Here is an 18,570-nt window from a genome sequence, read left to right on the forward strand (position 1 = left end):
CTTTTGAACTGTGGTGTTGGAGAAGACTCTTTTGAGAGTCCCTTGGACTGCAAGGAGGTCCAACCAGTCCATTCTAAAGATCAGTCCTGGGTGTTCTTTGGAAGGACTGTTGCTAAAGCTGAAACTCCAATACTTTGGCCACCTCATGCAAAGAGTTGACTCATTGGAAAAGACTCTGATGCTGGGAGGGATTGGGGGCAGGAGGAGAAGGGGACGACAGAGGATGAGATGGCTGGATGGCATCACCAACTCGATGGGCATGAATTTGAGTGAACTCTGGGAGTTGGTGATGGACGGGGAGGCCTGGAGTGCTGAAATTCATGGGGTCGCAAAGAGTCGGACACGACTGAGCAACTGAACTGAATTGAACTGAATACTTGTGGGAAAGAGGTAGTTAACCTTGGAACTGTTGAGTTCTCACTGAATCCCAGTTGGATGCCATGGTGAAAGTGGCTGGAGTGAAGACACAGTGCTCAGACTAAGCCTTAATTGAAGCCTTGAAAGAAACATGGAATAATTAAGAGAAAAGACTTAACATAAAGTGTGTTAAAAGAAAAAGCTAGCTTAAAATTCAACATTCGAAAAACTAAGATCATGGCATCCGGTCCTGTCACTTCATGGCAAATAGATGGGGAAACAATGGAAACAGTGACAGACTTTATTTTCTTGGGCTCCAAAATCACTGTGGATGGTGACTGCAGCCATGAAATTAAAAGACACTTGCTCCTTGAAAGAAAAGCAATGACACACCTAGACAGCATATTAAAAAGCAGAGACATAACTTTGCCTACAAAAGTCCATATAGTCAAAGCTATTGTTTTTCCAGTAGTCATGTACAGATGTGAGAGCTGGACAGTAAAAAAAGGCTGAGTGCTAAAGAATTGATGCTTTGAAACTGTGGTGCTGGAGAAGACTCTTGAGAGTCCCTTGGCCTGCAAGGAGGTTAAACCAGTCCGTCCTAAAGGAAATCAGTCCTGAGTATTCATTGGAAGGACTGATGCTGAAGCTGAAGCTCCAGTACTTTGGCCACCTGATGGGAAGAGCTGACTCATTAGAAAAGACCCTGATGCTGGGACAGATTGAAGGCAAGGGGAGAAGGGGGCGATAGAGGATGAGCCGGTGGGACGGCATCACCGACTCAATGGACATGAGTTTGAGCAAGCTCCGGAGATGGTGAAGGACAGGAAACCTGGCGTTCTGCAGTCTATGAGGTCGCAAAGAGTCAGACACGACTGAGTGACTGAACAGCAAAGGTGAGGGAAGTGGGAGGAGAAAGGAACTACCTCTACTTCATTTAAAATGAGGCAGGAGTTTGTTCTAGAGTAGGTACTGTTCAGCTGATCAAGGCCAGGCATTTGGAGGTTATTGGTAACTGTCTTAGAGAACTTTTTCCTAATGCACTGAGCCTTAGGTTTCAATGAACATAAAGATCTTCTGGGGCGCTTGATAAAAATAGAGATCTGTGGGGCACCCTTCCCAGAAATTCTGACTCGGTGAGGCATAGAAATCTGTTTCTTGTTAACAACCACCCTCCTCCTCTACTGAGTAATTATGCTGCAGGTGGCCCAGGAACCACACTCAGAGGAAACTACATCAGAGTGGAGGGATGTCAGCTGCAGGGAAGGAAAATAGGAAGTGAGTGGGGTGTGCAAAGAGAAACAGTGGGCTGGACTGCCACTTGCTAATGATTTTGGCAATACATAGGGGCTCCCCTGGGAGAAGGCAATGGCACCCCACTCCAGTGTTCTTGCCTGGGAAATCCCAGGGACGGAGGAGCCTGGTGGGCTGCAGTCCGTGGGGTCGCACAGAGTCGGACATGACTGAGCGACTTCACTTTCAGTTTCCACTTTCATGCATTGGAGAAGGCAATGGCACCCCACTCCAGTACTCTTGCCTGGGAAATCCCATGGACAGAGGAGCCTGGTGGGCTGCCATCTCTGGGGTCGCACAGAGTCGGACATGACTGAAGCGACTTCACTTTCCACTTTCATGCATTGGAGAAGGAAATGGCAGCCCACTCCCGTGTTCTTGCCTGGAGAATCCCAGGGATGGTGGAGCCTGGTGGGCTGCCGTCTCTGGGGTCGCACAGAGTCGGACACGACTGAAGCGACTTAGCAGCAGCAGCAGCAGGGGCTTCCCTGGTGGCTCAGCCGGTAAAGGATCCACCTGCAATGCAGGAGACATAGGAGATGATTCCCTGGAGGAGGAAATGGCATCTCACTCCAGTGTTCTTGCCTGAAACGTCCCATGGACAGAGGACCTTGATGGGCTTTAGTCCATAGGGTCACAAAGGGTTGGACACGACTGAACGACTAAGCACACAATTGGCAGTATAGGGAATTTTTTGAGCATTTAAAAGTAATCTGCCAGGGAAACTTTTGGAGGGACACAGCCTGTTTGGATTTTGTCCACTGCATTGAAGAGATTGTCTAGTTCAAAACCAGAAATGTGACTGCAGCTGTCTACTGAAATATGTTGAACAGTTAGAATATTTCCTGTGGTTGAGGAACCCTGGAGAAGCGGTGGATGAGAGGTATTCTAGTAGAGGTTTTGCTTTTGAAAATAGTGCTGGATTAAATTCATCTCGTTCATGTACTGCCCTTAGAAAATACATGAAAATTAAATAAAATTGATTAATAATGCCCAAGGACTGACCTCATCTCTGGGCTTCAGGCATCTGGCAGGCAAAGAAAATGATATTTAGAAATTTTATTTCTGATTCATTATGCTTTATTGAATTAGATAACTTCTGGATGGTATTTTCTTAAAAGCAAATTACAATAAAAGGGAAGTATGTTCAAGTGGATATTAGAGTTTGGTGGTTTATGGGCAGCTTATCTTTAGAATGCATAATTTCTAGGAAATTTTAGTATTTTAACAGCAAGATAACACAATTAGGCTCTTGTGAATTTATGGTGACAAATTAGCTGCATTTCTTCCCAGCACTTCAAATTCATTTTCCAAATGTTTTATGAAGTTTTTATTGTTTTATGAAAATATTAATTGAATCATCTCATCTAAGAATACAACAGAATCATGAATTAGTACATTTATGAGCATATGAAATGCCTTTTGAGTATCACAATTTATTTTATTTTTGTATTGAAGTATAGTTGATTTACAATATCATCTTAGTTTCAGATGTACAGAAAACCAATTCATTTATACATATGTATTTTTTTCTAATTCTCATCCGTTATAAGTTATGTGACATTGATGTACTTGTTATTTATCTATTTTATATATAGTATTGTATATCTGTTAATTCCCTGCTCCTAATTTATCCCTACCTCCATTTCCCCTTTGGGAAGTTTGTGTTCTATCTCTGAGTCTGTTCTGTTTTGTAAATAAGTTCATTTGTATTACTGTTTAGATTCCACGTATAACTGATATCATATAATACGGCTTTTTCACTCAGTAGGATAATCTCTAGGTTCATCCATGTTGCTACAGAGGCAGTTATTTCATTCTTTCTTATGGCCAAGTAATTTGAATACCACAACTTAGAATTTATATTAAAAACCAGCAAATATTTTAAATTGAACTCTCTTGGTTAGATAATTATGCATTGAATTTCTTTTCTTTTAATGTTTATTTTTATTTATTTACTTATTTTTGGCTGTGCTGGGTCTTCATTGCTTTGAAGGCTCTTCTCTAGTTGCAGCCCGTGGGGGCCACTCTTTCATTTTGGTGCGCAGGCTTCTCTTGCTGCGGAGCACAGGCTCTACGGTGTGCAGACTTCAGCAGTTGCAGCTCCTGGGCTCTAGAGCACAGGCTGTAGTTTGTGGCACGCGGGCTCAGTTTCCCCACGGCACATAGGATCTTCCCAGACCAGGGATCAAACCTGTGTCTTCTACATTGGCAGGCCAGTTCTTTACTGCTGAGCCACCAGGGAAGCCCTACATTGAATTTCTTAACTACGTATTCCAGGTGTTCAGTCCACAGACATCGAATCATCCTGCCTAAGAAACAAGTGGAGGGAACGGATGCCCTTTTACCTTCTGGCAGCAAAAAGACTATGAATCAGATGCTAGTAATGCCAAACTGAAGTCTCGTTTCTGCAATAAAGGCTACTGCTCTTATCCGAAGGCCAAGAATTTGACCTTCCCATGATTTCATCATTAACTATTAAATGTGAATTGCCAGTATCACTGTGTGACTAATGGTAGGAACTCTGGGATCTTACACACCTAGTTTTAAGTCTTTGCTTCACCACTTAGTTGTACTTCCCTGGTGGCTCAGATGGTAAAGCGTCTGTCTACAATGCAGGATACCTGGATTCGATCCCTGGGTTGGGAAGATCCCCTGGAGAAGGAAATGGCAATCCACTCCAGTACTATTGCCTGGAAAATCCCATGGACAGAGGAGCCTGGTAGGCTACAGTCCATGGGGTCGCAGAGAGTCGGACACGACTGAGCGACTTCACTTTCACTTCACCACTTAGTTCACTTGCTTACCTATTCTAGGCTCTAGTTTTCTACCCTTTAAGATGGAGATGATGATCATTATCAGTTGTTGAGTGCTTCCTGCCACCAAGCCTCCTGCCACGTTGGTTTCACAAGCATTTTCTCACTTTACCTTCTCAACAGCTCTTTCCTTCCTTACTATTATCAGCCCCACTTTGACATTTGGGTAGCTGTGACCCCGCAGTTAGTGATTGGAATTGGAATTTGAACTCCTGTGGTTGACCCTGGAGGTTGGATATCAAATGTCTAGACTCAACTGCCTCCTGTTTGATAAAGCTATTGTGAGGACTGAGCTCACGGGGGTTAGTACATGATTTCAGTTAACCAGAGAAGGAAAGCTTTCGGTTAGTTGTGTGTGTGTTAGTCGCTCAGTCGTGTCTGACTCTTTGCGAACCCATGGACTGTAGTCTGCCAGGCTCCCCTGTCCATGAGATTTCCTAGGCAAGAGTACTGAAGTGGGTTGCCATTTCCTTCTCCAGCAGATCTTCCCCACCCAGGGATCAAACCTAGGTCTCCTGCATTGTAGATAGATTCTTTACCATCTGAGTCACCAGAGAAGCCCTATGTATTATTATTGTGATAGCTTTTGCTGAATTAAAGGTGATATACATAGTCTTACCTCACCTTCACAGAACTCAGCTTGCTCTTATCTAGAAGGAAGTGGAGGGGGGGAAAAAGGTAAGAAAGATGATTTTTGAGCAACCAAATTATAAATCATGTAGCAGTCATCGTAATCAGCATATAGCTTACTTACAGGAGACTATACAGGAGATCCCTTCAGACCTGTGTCCAGTTCAGCTTTGATTTTACGAATAAGCTTAAATTATAGTGATTGAGCTAGACTAACAGGAGAGAAAGACTGAAGTCAGAGCGGTTTGGTGAAGTAATTTTTCTAAGTGATTTTCTAGATGAAAGCAAGTTAGAAATAGAGGGAAACATTGCTATTAGCAGGTACATTGAAATAAGACTGAGTCACCAAGAAAGAGTGTATAATGAATTGTGTGTGTGTGTTTAGTTGCTCAGTCATGTCCACCTCTTTGCAATCCTATGGACTATAGTCCGCAGACTCCTCTGTCCATGGAATTTTTCAGGCAAGAATACTGGAACTGGTTGCCATTTCCTACTCCAGGAGATCCTCCCAACCCAGGGATCTCTTGGGTCTCCTGCGTTGGCAGGTGAATTCTTTACCACTATTTATATTTTAATCAAAGAAAAATATAATACTATCTTAGAAATATTTACTTCGACAGTTCAATCTCACAAAATTCTCCTCCTTCTTTGTCTTACTGATATTCAGAATCACCACTTTGACCCCTGGATTCACATAGGTAAATACCAGTACTTCCCTATATTGCCAGAGTAACCCTGTATCAATTAGGTGGCAGATTATGGAATCCTAAGAGTGCCTTAGACAATGGTACTTGTGTCTTACACAATAACAGTTCAGAGGAGAGTGGTTTCAAGATAACTTCAGCAGCTCAGCAGTATCTGCAAGGAGCCAGGCTCCCTCCACCCTCCACCTCTGCCATCCTCCGCACACCAGCTGCCTCTTAGGCTTGACCCATCTGGGTTGCAAGAGGACTGCTGCATTTCAAGTTTTACATGAAGACACATGTCCAGCTGATGAAAAGGCACATGTTCTGCAGTCTGTTTGTATTGAGATGAAAGTCTCTCAGAGTCCTCCCAACAAATTGCTTCCTTCTTGTCTCTTTGTCCAAGATTTGGTCAACTGTCAACTAGTCAAGTCCTGAGTGCCACAGAGTCTGGAAAAGTGAGTATCTTTAGTGAGATTGGACCCTGCTGGCAGGAAGAATGGTGGGGGTTGGAGGAGTGGGCGGCTGTTGGATAGACAACTGACAGTGTCTGGCAAAAAGCTAACTGCAATGAAGCAAGTAGTTAGATATTAGTCATTTCTGATATCTATAATAAAAGTCTGTGTCACTTTACTTTCCTAACCATTTGTTGTGAAAAGGGGCTGATTTTTTTTTATCTTCCTACTGCAAGCCAGGAACTATAATAGAATTTTGTTTGTGTGTTTCTTTAAATAAATTTCCATTCCAGTTCTTCTGGAAAGCTGTTATTTCTCTCCATTTAATAGATGAAGATAAAGTACACAAAAAAGTTAAATAAGACACCATAGCACTCCTGTCTCACAAGTGGTAGATGCTTGAATCTCCTACAGGTATATGCCCCCAAAGCCTGAACTGTTGGGTTAAGACTATGCAACGACTTCTTCCTGGTGTCAGAACAAAAACTGTACTGCACTATGAGAAATAATTCTTTTATGGCCCAAAGTGCGACTTGATTGCACTCAGAGTGGCCTAGATTTACCTCACAGTAATTTAAAACATACGTTGGGTGTGGTGATTTATTTAATAATCTTTCCTGAAGCGACTGCATTCCTGCCGATTGATCTAAACTACACTGCCGAGGTGTGTTTCCCTTTGGATATCCTTCTGAGGATGGGCTTCCCTGGTGGCTCACATGGTAGAGTCCGCCTGAAATGCAGGAGACCTGGGTTTGATCTCTGGGTTGGGGGACGGCTATCCACTCCAGTATTCTTGTCTGGAGAATTCCTTGGACAGAGGAGCCTGGCAGGCTGCAGTCCACAGGGTTGCAAAGAGTCAGACATGGCTGAGTGACTAACACAACATCCTCCTAGGGATAGAAGACAAACACCTGATCCCCAATGAGTACTCGCATGTAGTACTTAACAAGCATATAAAAAAATCAACAAAAGCTAGTTCTCATATTTGGATCAAATTTCACATTTATCTTACCAATATTTTAATACAAATAAGATATCCTCTGGGTCATGGCATATTTCTGATCTACAAATATTACATAGAAATAACTTTCAAGTATAAAAAAATAATCTTGGGTTTTAATGTCTGAATCCTTCCAAATAGCAAGAATGGGCTTAGGTCATTTTTTCTTTTTTCCTGAAGCAGGTCCCAATCTATAAATGTGTGACTCAGGAGCTCCATCTTTCTGCATCTGTCATTAAAGGCATGGGAGTGACCCTTTGCTTCCTTTTATCTAAATCAGATTAGGTCACTGCAGCCCACGGCCTGGGTTATGATCATTTCCTTTATCTCCAGCTGTAAACTTCACCCTTTTCTTCCTGGAAAACATGAACTATAACCCAGTGGGGAGAAGAAAGACTGCTGGATTGACCAATTAGAAATGAGAGTCCAGGACATGCGTGAGGTGTTCTGGCCTCTCTCACCTGCCAGCAGCCTACACCTGCTTATCCAGTTCTGTACAGCAGTCAGTCTGAAAGGAGTGCCAGGGAGCCAATGACATGTTTGTGCCAAGGTCTCTCTGCTGTCGTGTGTGCCCCGTCGCTAAGGAGACTGTTCACTGCCTGGTTGGTCTGTATTCTATACTTTGTATTCTGGAAAATCTGGTTCTGTGTGTGCAAGGAAGTTAGGATTCTGAGCTTACACACACACACACACACACACACACACACACACACACAGTAAGAAAAAGAAGGAAAATTAAGGGAATTAAAAATTAAGGCTCAAAAGAAACACTGTGTTAACCAGTCGGACATTTTCCTCTTATTCTTGGCATTACTTGCTCCTGGCTATAAAGGGCAAGATCGTAGAGCTGCTTCCACATTTCCTTGGGGGCAGTTGAGACACAGCCATCCAGATGGGACCCTGAACCCAGAAGGATCCTGGTGTTGGGTGTAATAAATACCTTGAGGGCATAGAGAGAGTAAAAGTCAAAGCTATATCAGTTTGGAGAGGGTTGTGCCCCTTCCCAGGCCACTCTTGGCTGAGATTTGATTTTTGCCCCACCTCCTCTGGGCACAGTCAGGAATTGCTCAGATGGTTCTTGGAGCTACTTGTTAGCTGTTCCATGGATGCCAGGGTTGGTCTCCGTGTGCTCATTGTAAATATATGGTCCCGATACCCCTTCTGTGCCTGATTCCCCCACAGTGTTGTATGTGAGGATGAACAGAGAGAGGACTCTTTACACTTTAAAAGGTCCATTCAAAGAGGAAATATGTTGTGTCTTTAGAACCTACAGTCCAGAGATAAAGGCAAGAAAACAGGAGCTCTAAAACAAAAAGAACTTTCAAGAGGTATCTTACAGGCTAAATGTATCACAAGGCTGTAGTTTAGATGTTATCAAGCTTCAGGACGGAGAAGGCAGTGGCACCCCACTCCAGTACTTTTGCCTAGAAAATCCCATGGACGGAGGAGCCTGGTAGGCTGCAGTCCATGGGGTCGCTAGAGTCGGATACAACTGAGCGACTTGACTTTCACTTTTCACTTTCATGCATTGGAGAAGGAAATGGCAACCCACTCCAGTGTTCTCACCTGGAGAATCCCAGGGACGGGGGAGCTTGGTGGGCTGCCGTCTATGGGGTCGCATAGAGTCGGACACGACTGAAGCGACTTAGCAGCAGCAGCAGCAAGCTTCGGGAATATGGGCTCTTCTGGGAGCAGAGAGTAGGGAGCAGGTTGGGACTAAATCAGGCATTCCTGATGGATGTTTTTGATTAGTTGTAGACCACTCTGAGGGTTTCCCTAGTAGCTCAGCTGGTAGAGAGTCCACCTGCAGTGTAGGAGACTCTGGTTCGATTCCTGGGTCAGGAAGATCCCCTGGAGAAGGGATAGGCTACCCAAGCCAGTATTCTTGGGCTTCCGCGGTGGCTCAGATGGTAAAGAATCTGCCTGCAATGTGGGAGACCTGGTTCGATCCCTGGGTCAAGAAGGGTATAGAGGAGGGAATGGCAACCCACTCCAGTATTCTTGCCTGGAGAATCCCCATGGACAGAGGAGCCTGGTGGCTACAGTCCATGGGGTCACAAAGGGTCAGACACAGCTGAGCGACTAAGTACAGCATGGCACAGACCACTCTGAATTGACGGAGTGGTGAGGAGCCCAGTTGTGAATGAGAGAAGTGAGCCTGGGAGGGTCCAATGAGGATGACTAGCAAGTAGATACTGAAGTTGGGACTCACACCCAAGCTGAAGCCAAAGGCTGTCTTTGCACTATGTGTTCCTGGAGGCTCCACTTAAAAAAAAAAAAAAAAAAGTATGTAGGCTGTGCTGAGTCTTAGTTACAGAACCATCCTAGTTCCTCACCCAGGGATCTAACCCAGACCCCCTGCATTGGGAGTGCACTGGACCGCCAGGAAGTCCCAGAGCCTCCACTTTAAAAAGGGACTTTATATTTTATTTGGGTATGATGTCGAGTCCTTTCCCTGTGCCTTTGGCATCCTCTGGGGTGTCCTGTTCCTGTGTATTTCTGATCCTTCAAATGCAAGGTTTATCTTATCTCTGGCACTCGAGGTCACCTTCAGTCTGCCCTCCCATGATAAGTGCTGAAGTGTGAGAATCTGGAGAAGACAGCATTTCCAGCATCATGCCAACTCTCCTGTCACTGATGTTACATGGATTACTTCCTTCCTTCAAGGACCATTTGCTTCTTATTACGGCACTTAAGTTGTCTTTCCTTCTGCTGGAAATGGAGGAAGTACTAGACATCATATTGGCTTGATCCACTGCAGTCAGCAAGGCGCCACCACGTCTTCCCTCCCTTGCTGCGCACAGTCCGTTTTCAATAGCACACCCACAGTCACTTTTTAAATTATACCGCCATGGATGTCCCTCATTTGCCCATAGCCCTAAATAGTTCCCCATTTAACTCTGAGTAAAAGTGAAAGTCTGTTTGGTGACCTTGTGGTGACCTCTTACTTTCCTTACCTCTATTGTTTCATGTCCCACCACTCTCCTCTCCGTTCACCCCGCTCCTCTTGCTTTTTGTCAAACACACAAAAAGACGCATTGCCACTTTAGGGCATCTGCACTGGCTCTTTCCTAATCCTCATCTCCTTCAAGCCCCTGCATCTTTTTGGCTTCAAAGTGGGGTGTGTGTGTGTGTGTGTGCGCGTGCCTGCTCAGTCGTGTCCAACTCTTTGTAACCCCATGGACTGTAGCCCACCAGCCTCCTCTGTCCATGGAATTCTCCAGGCAAGCATACAGGAGTGGGTTGTCACTTCCTTCTCCAGGGGATCTTCCCAACTCATGGATCAAACCCATGTCTCCTGAATCTCCTGCATTGGTAGGTGGGTTCTCTACCACTGAGCCACCTGGGAAACCCTTGAAAGTGATACCTATCTTGAAAATGCCATTTATTACCTGCTGCCTGACAGATGCCCTCTGCAGCATTCCTGATTTTCTTACTTTTTTCTCAATAATACGTATTACCTTCCAGCTTCTATACAGTTTATTTATTGAACAGGTTTATTCTCTGTATGTTTGCTCCACAAGAGCAGAAGTCTTTGCCAGTTTTGTTCACTGATGGCCTTCACATACCTAGAATAATGCCTGGCACGTTCTAGGTGTTCAGTCCATGTTTGTTGAATAAATATAGGATTGAATTAATAAATTGACTATTAAGACAATTAAATGAGCCACCTGTAAGTTCTTAAAGGCTGGTTAGCACCTTTGGAAGATACATTTTAACACAGATCTACAGCCAAATATTTAGTAAGCTTTTGTTATTTTCCAGGGAATGTGATGGGAAGTGTACTGTATACTTTAAGGGAATTACATTTTCATTTGTTCAACAAATTGTATGTGGAGGGTGGGCGGGGGCGCTTCCCAGGTGGCTTAGTGGATAAAGAACCCACCTGCAATGCAGGAGATGCAGATTCAATATCTGGGTGGGGAAGATTTCCCTGTAGGAGGGCTTGACAACCCATTCCAGTAATCTTGCCTGGAAAATCCAATGGACAGAGGAGCCTGGCAGGCTATAGTTCATGGGGTCCCAAAGAGTTGGACATGACTGAAGCAACTGAGCATGCATGCGTGTGTGTGTGTGCGTGTGTGTGTGTGTATTTATGTGAGTGTATATATAGACCTTATTATGTAGGAAGCACTGTTAGAAACTTAGGATAGAAGACAAATAATAACAAGTGTTCCAAGTATCAGGCTCAGTGGAGCCAGATTCTCTGATTTTTTTTTTAAGAGAAGCTTTAATCTGAATTTTTATATGAAATCTCTCAGTTTTTAAATGTTGATAACTAAATTAGAATTTCTAAACTTACTGTGACAACAAAATTAAATATTTATCACCACCATATGTTGCCTTTGGGCTTTGCTTATAATATCTGCTAGTTTGAAGGATAACATGGTATCAACTCAGAAGCAGTCTGAAACTTGTAGATGATAAGTGGATCTTAGAGGATGGACAGGATTTAGGTGTGCTGTGGGGATGAAAGAGGGAAGGAGTGGTTTTTTGTGGCTTCTGGTACCTGGAGCAAAGGTGTGGAGGCAGGACAGGCAGAGTGCTGCCACCAGGGTTGCGGAAGGGTGATGGAGAAGGTATATTCTTAGCAGTCATGGCAGTCGTCTCCCTTGGGTTACACTGAACTACCCTCTTAGGTTAAACTTACCGCATTTGTCAGTATACAGATCTAAACAAAGTATTAGGTAAGACAGAAACTTACCTTTGTCATAATGGTCTGAGTGTAAGCAAACTAGAGTGCTCCTTTTCTCGATTCGCTAAGGCTCATTCTCATAAGCCAAAGATGGCTCAGCTGCAGGTTAGCATTCCAGCCGGTGGGAAGGGAAGGGTAGGATGGGTGAAGGCCATGACCCTTTCTTTAAAGGCAGGATCCAGACTTTGATCACAGTACTTGTGTTCACACCCCGTTGGCCAGAACTTGGTAACATGGCCACATCTGATTCCAAGAAAGCCAAGAAGTGTAGGTTTTTACCCCGGTGGCTATAAAAAAGTTACATTTTTATAGTAGAAAAAGAGAATGGGTATTGCTGATTATATAGCCATCCGTCACATTTGCTCCTGTGGGTATTGGGTTCTCTGAGGTAAGGTATCTCTTATTATATCCTCAATTTTCTAATTATTTTAGTAAGACTTCAGTGGTACAAATGGAAGGTGATCCTTTTAAAAAAAATTCTATTTATTTATTTGTTTTTGGCTGTGCTGGGTCTTTGTTGCTGCACGGGGTTTTCTCTAGTTGCGGCAAGCAGGGGCTACTCTCCAGTTCTCATGAGCAGGCTTCTCATTGCAGTGGCTTCTCTTGTTGCAGAGCACGGGCTTTAGGGTGCTAGGGCTTCAGTGGTTGCAGCCCATGGGCTCAGTCATCGCAGCTCCCAGACTCTAGAGCACAAGCTCAATAGTTGTGGTGCAGGGGCTCAGTCGCTTCACTGTAGGCGGACTCTTCCAGGACCAGGGATCAAACCTGTCTTCAACATTGGCAGGCAGATTCTCTACCACTGAGCCACCAAGGAAGCCCTGGAAGGCGATCCTTGACAATAAGTTTTTCATCTTTTAGTTTCTTATAGGCCTCTGTATTTCTGGTTAAATCAAAGTAGCTTATCAAAGTAGCTTGGTGAGGTTTGTTTTTAGTTTTTGTTTGTTTCTTTATTTGCATAAAAGGTCTAGAGCAGCTGGTTTTCAATTTTTTTTGTTGTTGTTCTTGGGACCCTTTTGCACTCTTAAAAATTACTAAGAACCCTGAAAAGATTTGTTTCTGTGGAGTAGAGTTAAAGAGAGGTTTAACTATTGGTTTTCATCTATAGCAACTCAATAAATTCTGGTGTTTAAGATATATTGAATTAAACAGTTTATACATCTAGAAGCTCATTATGGAAAGCTTTGATTTCTGTGCACGCTTATCATTGCTTTTGGCCACCCAGCCCTGCATCTACCTTTTCTCACTTGGCAGGTCCTACTTTGCCTCCTATGGAAGAGTAAAGATATTTGCACTTTCAACCACCTTTGCAGCCTGGCTGCAGGCATGTGACCGAGGTTCTGCCGGTCAGACGCACTTCCATCTCATATTTTGAAATAGAAACCAGTGACATGAGAATGTGTGTGGCAGCTCCCCAGGTGGTTTCCAGGACAGCAGCTGCTGTTGGCAGTGGAAGCTGCTGGCTGCCCTACCCGTCAGCGACAAGCAGCAGGCCACAGCTGCTGTGTGACTTGGGGTGATGTTCCCAGATACGTAGCCTCCAAGCCCAGTTTCTCCGGCCCTCTTGGAAACTTGTGATCCTTCCATTATCATTCTGTGGGTTCTTTGCTTGAAACTGAGAATCCTGCTTGATCCATTCTGAGATGCAGTGTCTTTCAAAGCATAGCTTGGAAGTCTCACGAAGCAGAATTACCTGGACCACATCCTAACAATCCGTGCCTGTCGGTGGACTTGAAACTAATGGATCCAGAATCTTTTTGAGTTCCAGGAACCTGAATTTCATTTATTTTATTTTTTCTTCTTTGGCCATGCCAAAGATGCTTCCCTAGTGGATCAGATGGTGAAGAGTCTGCCTGCAGTGCAGGAGACCCAGGTTTGATCCCTGAGTTGGGAAGATCCCCTGGAGAAGGAAATGGCAACCCACTTCAGTATTCTTGCCTGGAAAATCCCATGGATGGAGGAGCCTGGTGGGCTACAGCCATGGGGTCACAGAGAGTCGGAGACAACTGAGCGACTAACACTTTCTTTGTTTGCCCATGCCACCTGGCATGTGGGATCTCAGTTCCCTGACTAAGGATCAAACCCACCCCCATCCCCACTACATTGGAGCACAGAGTCTTAACCACGGGACCACCAGGGAAGTCCCAGCAACCTGCATTTTAAACATCTCAGGTTTATATGATTTTAGAACTGCTCTCCTAATGTTTCCAACTTTTTAAATTATTTGTGCTATGTTTAAAGATCTGAGTAAGCCCTCAAAGAATTCACTTTCTGTTTTTAGGAGACTCTAATCAATGAGTGACTAGTATCTCCTGTCCTCTTCTCTCTCCAGCCAGCCTCAAATTCTCCCTAAGCCTCTTTGTTCTGTCTCTTCAACTCTTGTTCCTGGCTTATTCTCCCTGCTGCTGCTAAGTCACTTCAGTCGTGTCCGTTGTGCGACCCCATAGACGGCAGCCCACCAGGCTCCCCTGTCCCTGGGATTCTCCAGGCAATAACACTGGAGTGGGTTGCCATTTCCTTCTCCAATGCATGAAAGTGAAAAGTGAAAGGGAAGTCGCTCAGTCGTGTCTGACTCTTAGCGACTTCATGGACTGCAGCCTACCAGGCTCCTCCGTCCATGGCATTTTCCAGGCAATAGTACTGGAGTGGGGTGCCATTATAATTCCCCCAATGGGATTGCCTATATTCAGTGGTCCCAGGATTGATTTGGATTTTAAAACTATACGATGACTGGGGCTTCCTGCAGGTCATTTCTTTCTTGGGCATTTCTGCAGCCTGCTGGTCCACAGCTTGATGTTTACTGCAGGGATCGCTGGAGAGGATGAAGGTGAGAGATCGGAACATACTGAGTGACTTTCCTTGGAAAGCTTTTCATTCATGGATTCGGGCCAGAAAATAGCACAAAAGGATTGAATAATGTACCTCTGAAGTTTCTAGTATCACAGAAGGTTATAACTTGAAAGACGCTTAGCTCCCTTATTTCATGAATGAGGAACTGAGGAGAGGTTATGTGTCCAACATCACATAATTGATTAGTGGAGTTTAAAAGCCAAAATAAATTTAGAAGTGGGAAGTGATAATGCAGTGCTTGATCTAAAGTAGCATACAAGGGAAAGAGACTAGCATTTATTGAGTAAGTATTTGAACTTGGGTACATTCACCTAACATCTTGAAGTCTCAGCTTTCTCGACTGCAAAATCAAGATTCTAATAAGAGCAAACATTGATATGAAATTGACTGTGTGCTGGGAACTGTTCTAAGCACTTTATATGCTAGGTCATTTAATCCTTACCACATCGACATGACTCAGGTACTATTATTTTTTCCCTTTATTCAGATGTACAGAAAGCTATATATTTACCTGCAGTCACCCTGATGAAATATTCTGTTTTCTATTGCTGCATTACAAATCACCCCAAGCTTCATGTGTTAAGACAACATACATTTATTATCTCACAGTTTCGTGGGGTCGGGAGCCTAGGCAGCCCAGGCATAACTAGGTCCACTGCTCGAGGTCTCACAAGGCAGCAAGGAGGTGTTGACCAAGGTTAGGATCAGATCTGAGGCTTGAGGTCGTATTCTAAGTGCACGTCATTCTTGGCAGCATCATCTCCCTGTAGCTATGGAACTCATGATGACTGAGTCTTCAAGGTCAGCAGAAGAATATCTTTTTCTTTGAAAGGTCTCCCACTCTGGATAATCTCCCTTCTGGATAAAAACTTAACGTCAAATGTTTAGGGGCCTTAATATATCTGCAAAACTCTGTTCATCTTTGCCATATGACAGGATGTAAACATGGGAGTAATGTCCCATCACCTATGCCATGTTTTGCTGAGGTTAAAAGCTGGTTACAGGTCTTCTCTACACTCACGGGGAGGTGATTATATAAACCTGAGCATCCCAAGGCGTATCACAGCACCATCTTAGAATTCCACCCACCATAAGCCAGGAAGACTTAGATTAAGCCCAGACTAGATCCAGGTCTAAGAGTCCATGCTCTCAGTCACAATGACCTTCTTTCTCCTTCTGAAGCAAGTAAACCCACTTTATAACCTTGCATGGTGTTCTAAGAAAGATAACACCCAGCAGATTCTTACTGGGTACTAGGCAATAATTAAATCTCTTCATACCTCCTCTTTTCAAAGTCTGCTTCAAGAAACCTTATAACCACCTGCAGTTTGTATGTTCAGAAAGAAATTTCCAGTAGTCTATGATTATATAACTTATTGCAATTGGTTCATATTTTTTCTCAGGCAGAAATAACCCTGGGTTTTGGGATATGAGACCTGAGTTCTCAAGAAATAACCCTAGCTCTGCTTTTTTTGCCTTTGAAACAGATGAAGTGATTGAGAAGAAACAGTGAACATCGTCATCTTGTAGACAGGACAACATGGATCAGCCATTAACTGTGAACTCCCTGGTAGGTGGCACCAACTGATACTTTACACGTGGTTCGAAAACCCAGAAAGAAGAACAGAAACATGCCAGATGTGAAATGAGTCACGATTACTTTAAGAAGTTAAACACTTGCTGTTTTCATCCATCTGTGTGGTCCTCTCCTTTGAGGAAGTGACTAATAAAACCATCTTTGCTAGAATTAAAAATAATTCTTTTTTTTCCATGAAAGTATGAAATTTTAATTCTCTGGTTTGGTTCCAGGAGTGTAGTTCTTTAACACGACACCAGAGAGAATTTCAGAGATGACATTGTAACAGGTACTTCGACTGTTCTGTGCCTCCGTGTGTCACAGATGAAAAATTAGAGGTTTACCTTGTGTGGTAATAGCTAAGGAAACATTGTATGTTTAACACTGAGATGTGGCTTTAGGATCCTTGTGTAAATGTGCAAATACCTGAAACACTTACCCTTTTCATCTTTTCTCCTTACAGCCAACATAGTACACACCTTCTTGAACTACATCTTAGGAGAAATAATGTGCTAGAGAGGAAATAACAGGGGCCTAGGAGTCCCATGGGTTTCTTGTGTGTCCCAGATCAGTCTCTGAATGTGAATATAGCGACATTATATAATCTCCATGGCCCAGTTCTGTACTTTGTGCCTTACGACTTTTGGAAACCAGTTTTAATGTTACGAGCCTATCACTGGGGCTTGATAAACAAAGGTTGTCATTACCATCCACCTTCTCCTGATGACGCTCCCAAACCCACTCACTAACCTTGTCGCCCTGGGGGCAGCAGTAGACTGAATACCCTCTACACACAAAGCTTAGCACCAGAACACAAATACAGGGCCCAGTGCTTGCTCTGCAACAGGGTAGTGTTCTCTCTCTGTGGAAAAAGTCCTCCAAAGTTGCTCAGTTGCTTTTGTGAGTATGTTTGAGGAGCAGAAAGTTGTAGACACTTTTCATTTTCTGACACTGTATTGTCAAGACTGCCGCATTTCCACCTCTGCAGAAGGAGTCATTTTCCTGGAGTTCCTCGTGTGTTTTTCTAGAACGTTATGTGCAAATAATTAAAATTTTAGTGGACATGTCAATGTAAAAAATGAACACTAAGGCTTTGTCATCTGGAAAATTTTATTTACATCCAAGCAGTTCATATTCAAATGAAAAATTATAGATTGATGGAGAGTTTAGGCTCTTTCCCAGTTTATTTCTGAAATCAGTTTTAAACAAGTAGAGTAGCACCATTCCCATAGATGGAAAATAAATATTTTTTTCTTCAGGTAAAAAGATAGTCTAATTATAATCACATTGTTCCCTTTCTGTCTTCCTCCTTTATTTGATATATTTATTGGTTATCATTTGTGTTACAGGGAATATACTATATTCCAGAGCACAGAGATGAGTATAAAATGATTCCTTTCCTTCAAGGAGCTTATAAGGAGTCAAAAATACTTGTAAACAAATAATCATAACTCAGCATAGACTGCATAGTAAAAAAATGGAGAAGTTACTTTTGTGCATGCAGGAGGCTGAAGTCTGCCCTAATTTTCCTAGATTTTTTTTCTAATGTCACTGAAGCATTAATCTGTGGTCGTATAACAGCATTCTTGGAACACAGTCAGGATTATTTGGTTACATGGGGTTTATGCCGTTTCCTCACCAGCAGAGCTGAGAAGCTGCTGCAGAGACTCTGTCCCACAGAGCCTAAGAGATGTGCTATAGGGCCTTTAACAGGAAAAAAAAAAATTGTTGACTTTTTCACCTTTCAGAAGTACTGACTTTTTATTGAATAATTATCCTGAATTTATATGTTCTGTGTTTTTCCAAATGTGTATGTGTTTTTATTAATAAAACACAAATGTATTAATATCACAGATCCTTTTTCAGTAATTATTATCATTATTTTCTTAGTCAGGGATGAATTAACAGTAGAATTATGTTGGGGGGGCTGAGGGGGAGTGGGACGGCAGGAAGGTGGTGTGTCCATATGCTGAAAAAGGCTTCTCTTAAGACTTATTGGTGGGGTTTTATTCACTTGGTAAAGATTTGAAGAGGCCCTGAAAGCTCATTAAACCAGGAAATATCAATAACCTCAGATATGCAGATGACACCACCCTTATGGCAGAAAGTGAAGAGGAACTAAAAAGCCTCTTGATGAAGGTGAAAGTGGAGAGTGAAAAAGTTGGCTTAAAGCTCAACATTCAGAAAACGAAGATCATGGTATCTGGTCCCATCACT

At 43.3% G+C, this 18,570-nt stretch overlaps 1 protein-coding gene across 10 annotated transcripts in view; it reads left to right on the plus strand.

Annotated features, from left to right (window-relative positions):
- STAMBPL1 (STAM binding protein-like 1) overlaps positions 1 to 18,570 on the plus strand; it is a 53,089-nt gene that overhangs the window by 14,395 nt on the left and 20,124 nt on the right. For 9 of the 10 annotated variants that reach the window (XM_010838502.1, XM_010838498.1, XM_010838496.1 and 6 more), the window contains one exon: positions 16,265 to 16,347. Coding sequence is in view for 9 of the 10 variants with exons in the window: in XM_010838498.1 (XP_010836800.1) it covers positions 16,318 to 16,347 (30 nt within the window). In the remaining variant the exon portion in view is untranslated. Of the gene's footprint in view, positions 1 to 14,544; positions 14,755 to 16,264; positions 16,348 to 18,570 lie in introns of those variants that run through there. The other variant, XM_010838500.1, reaches the window with a different exon arrangement.

The sequence above is a fragment of the Bison bison genome, unplaced genomic scaffold (genome assembly GCF_000754665.1).
Source record: "Bison bison bison isolate TAMUID 2011002044 unplaced genomic scaffold, Bison_UMD1.0 scf7180017864097, whole genome shotgun sequence".
Taxonomy (NCBI): Eukaryota; Metazoa; Chordata; class Mammalia; order Artiodactyla; family Bovidae; genus Bison; species Bison bison.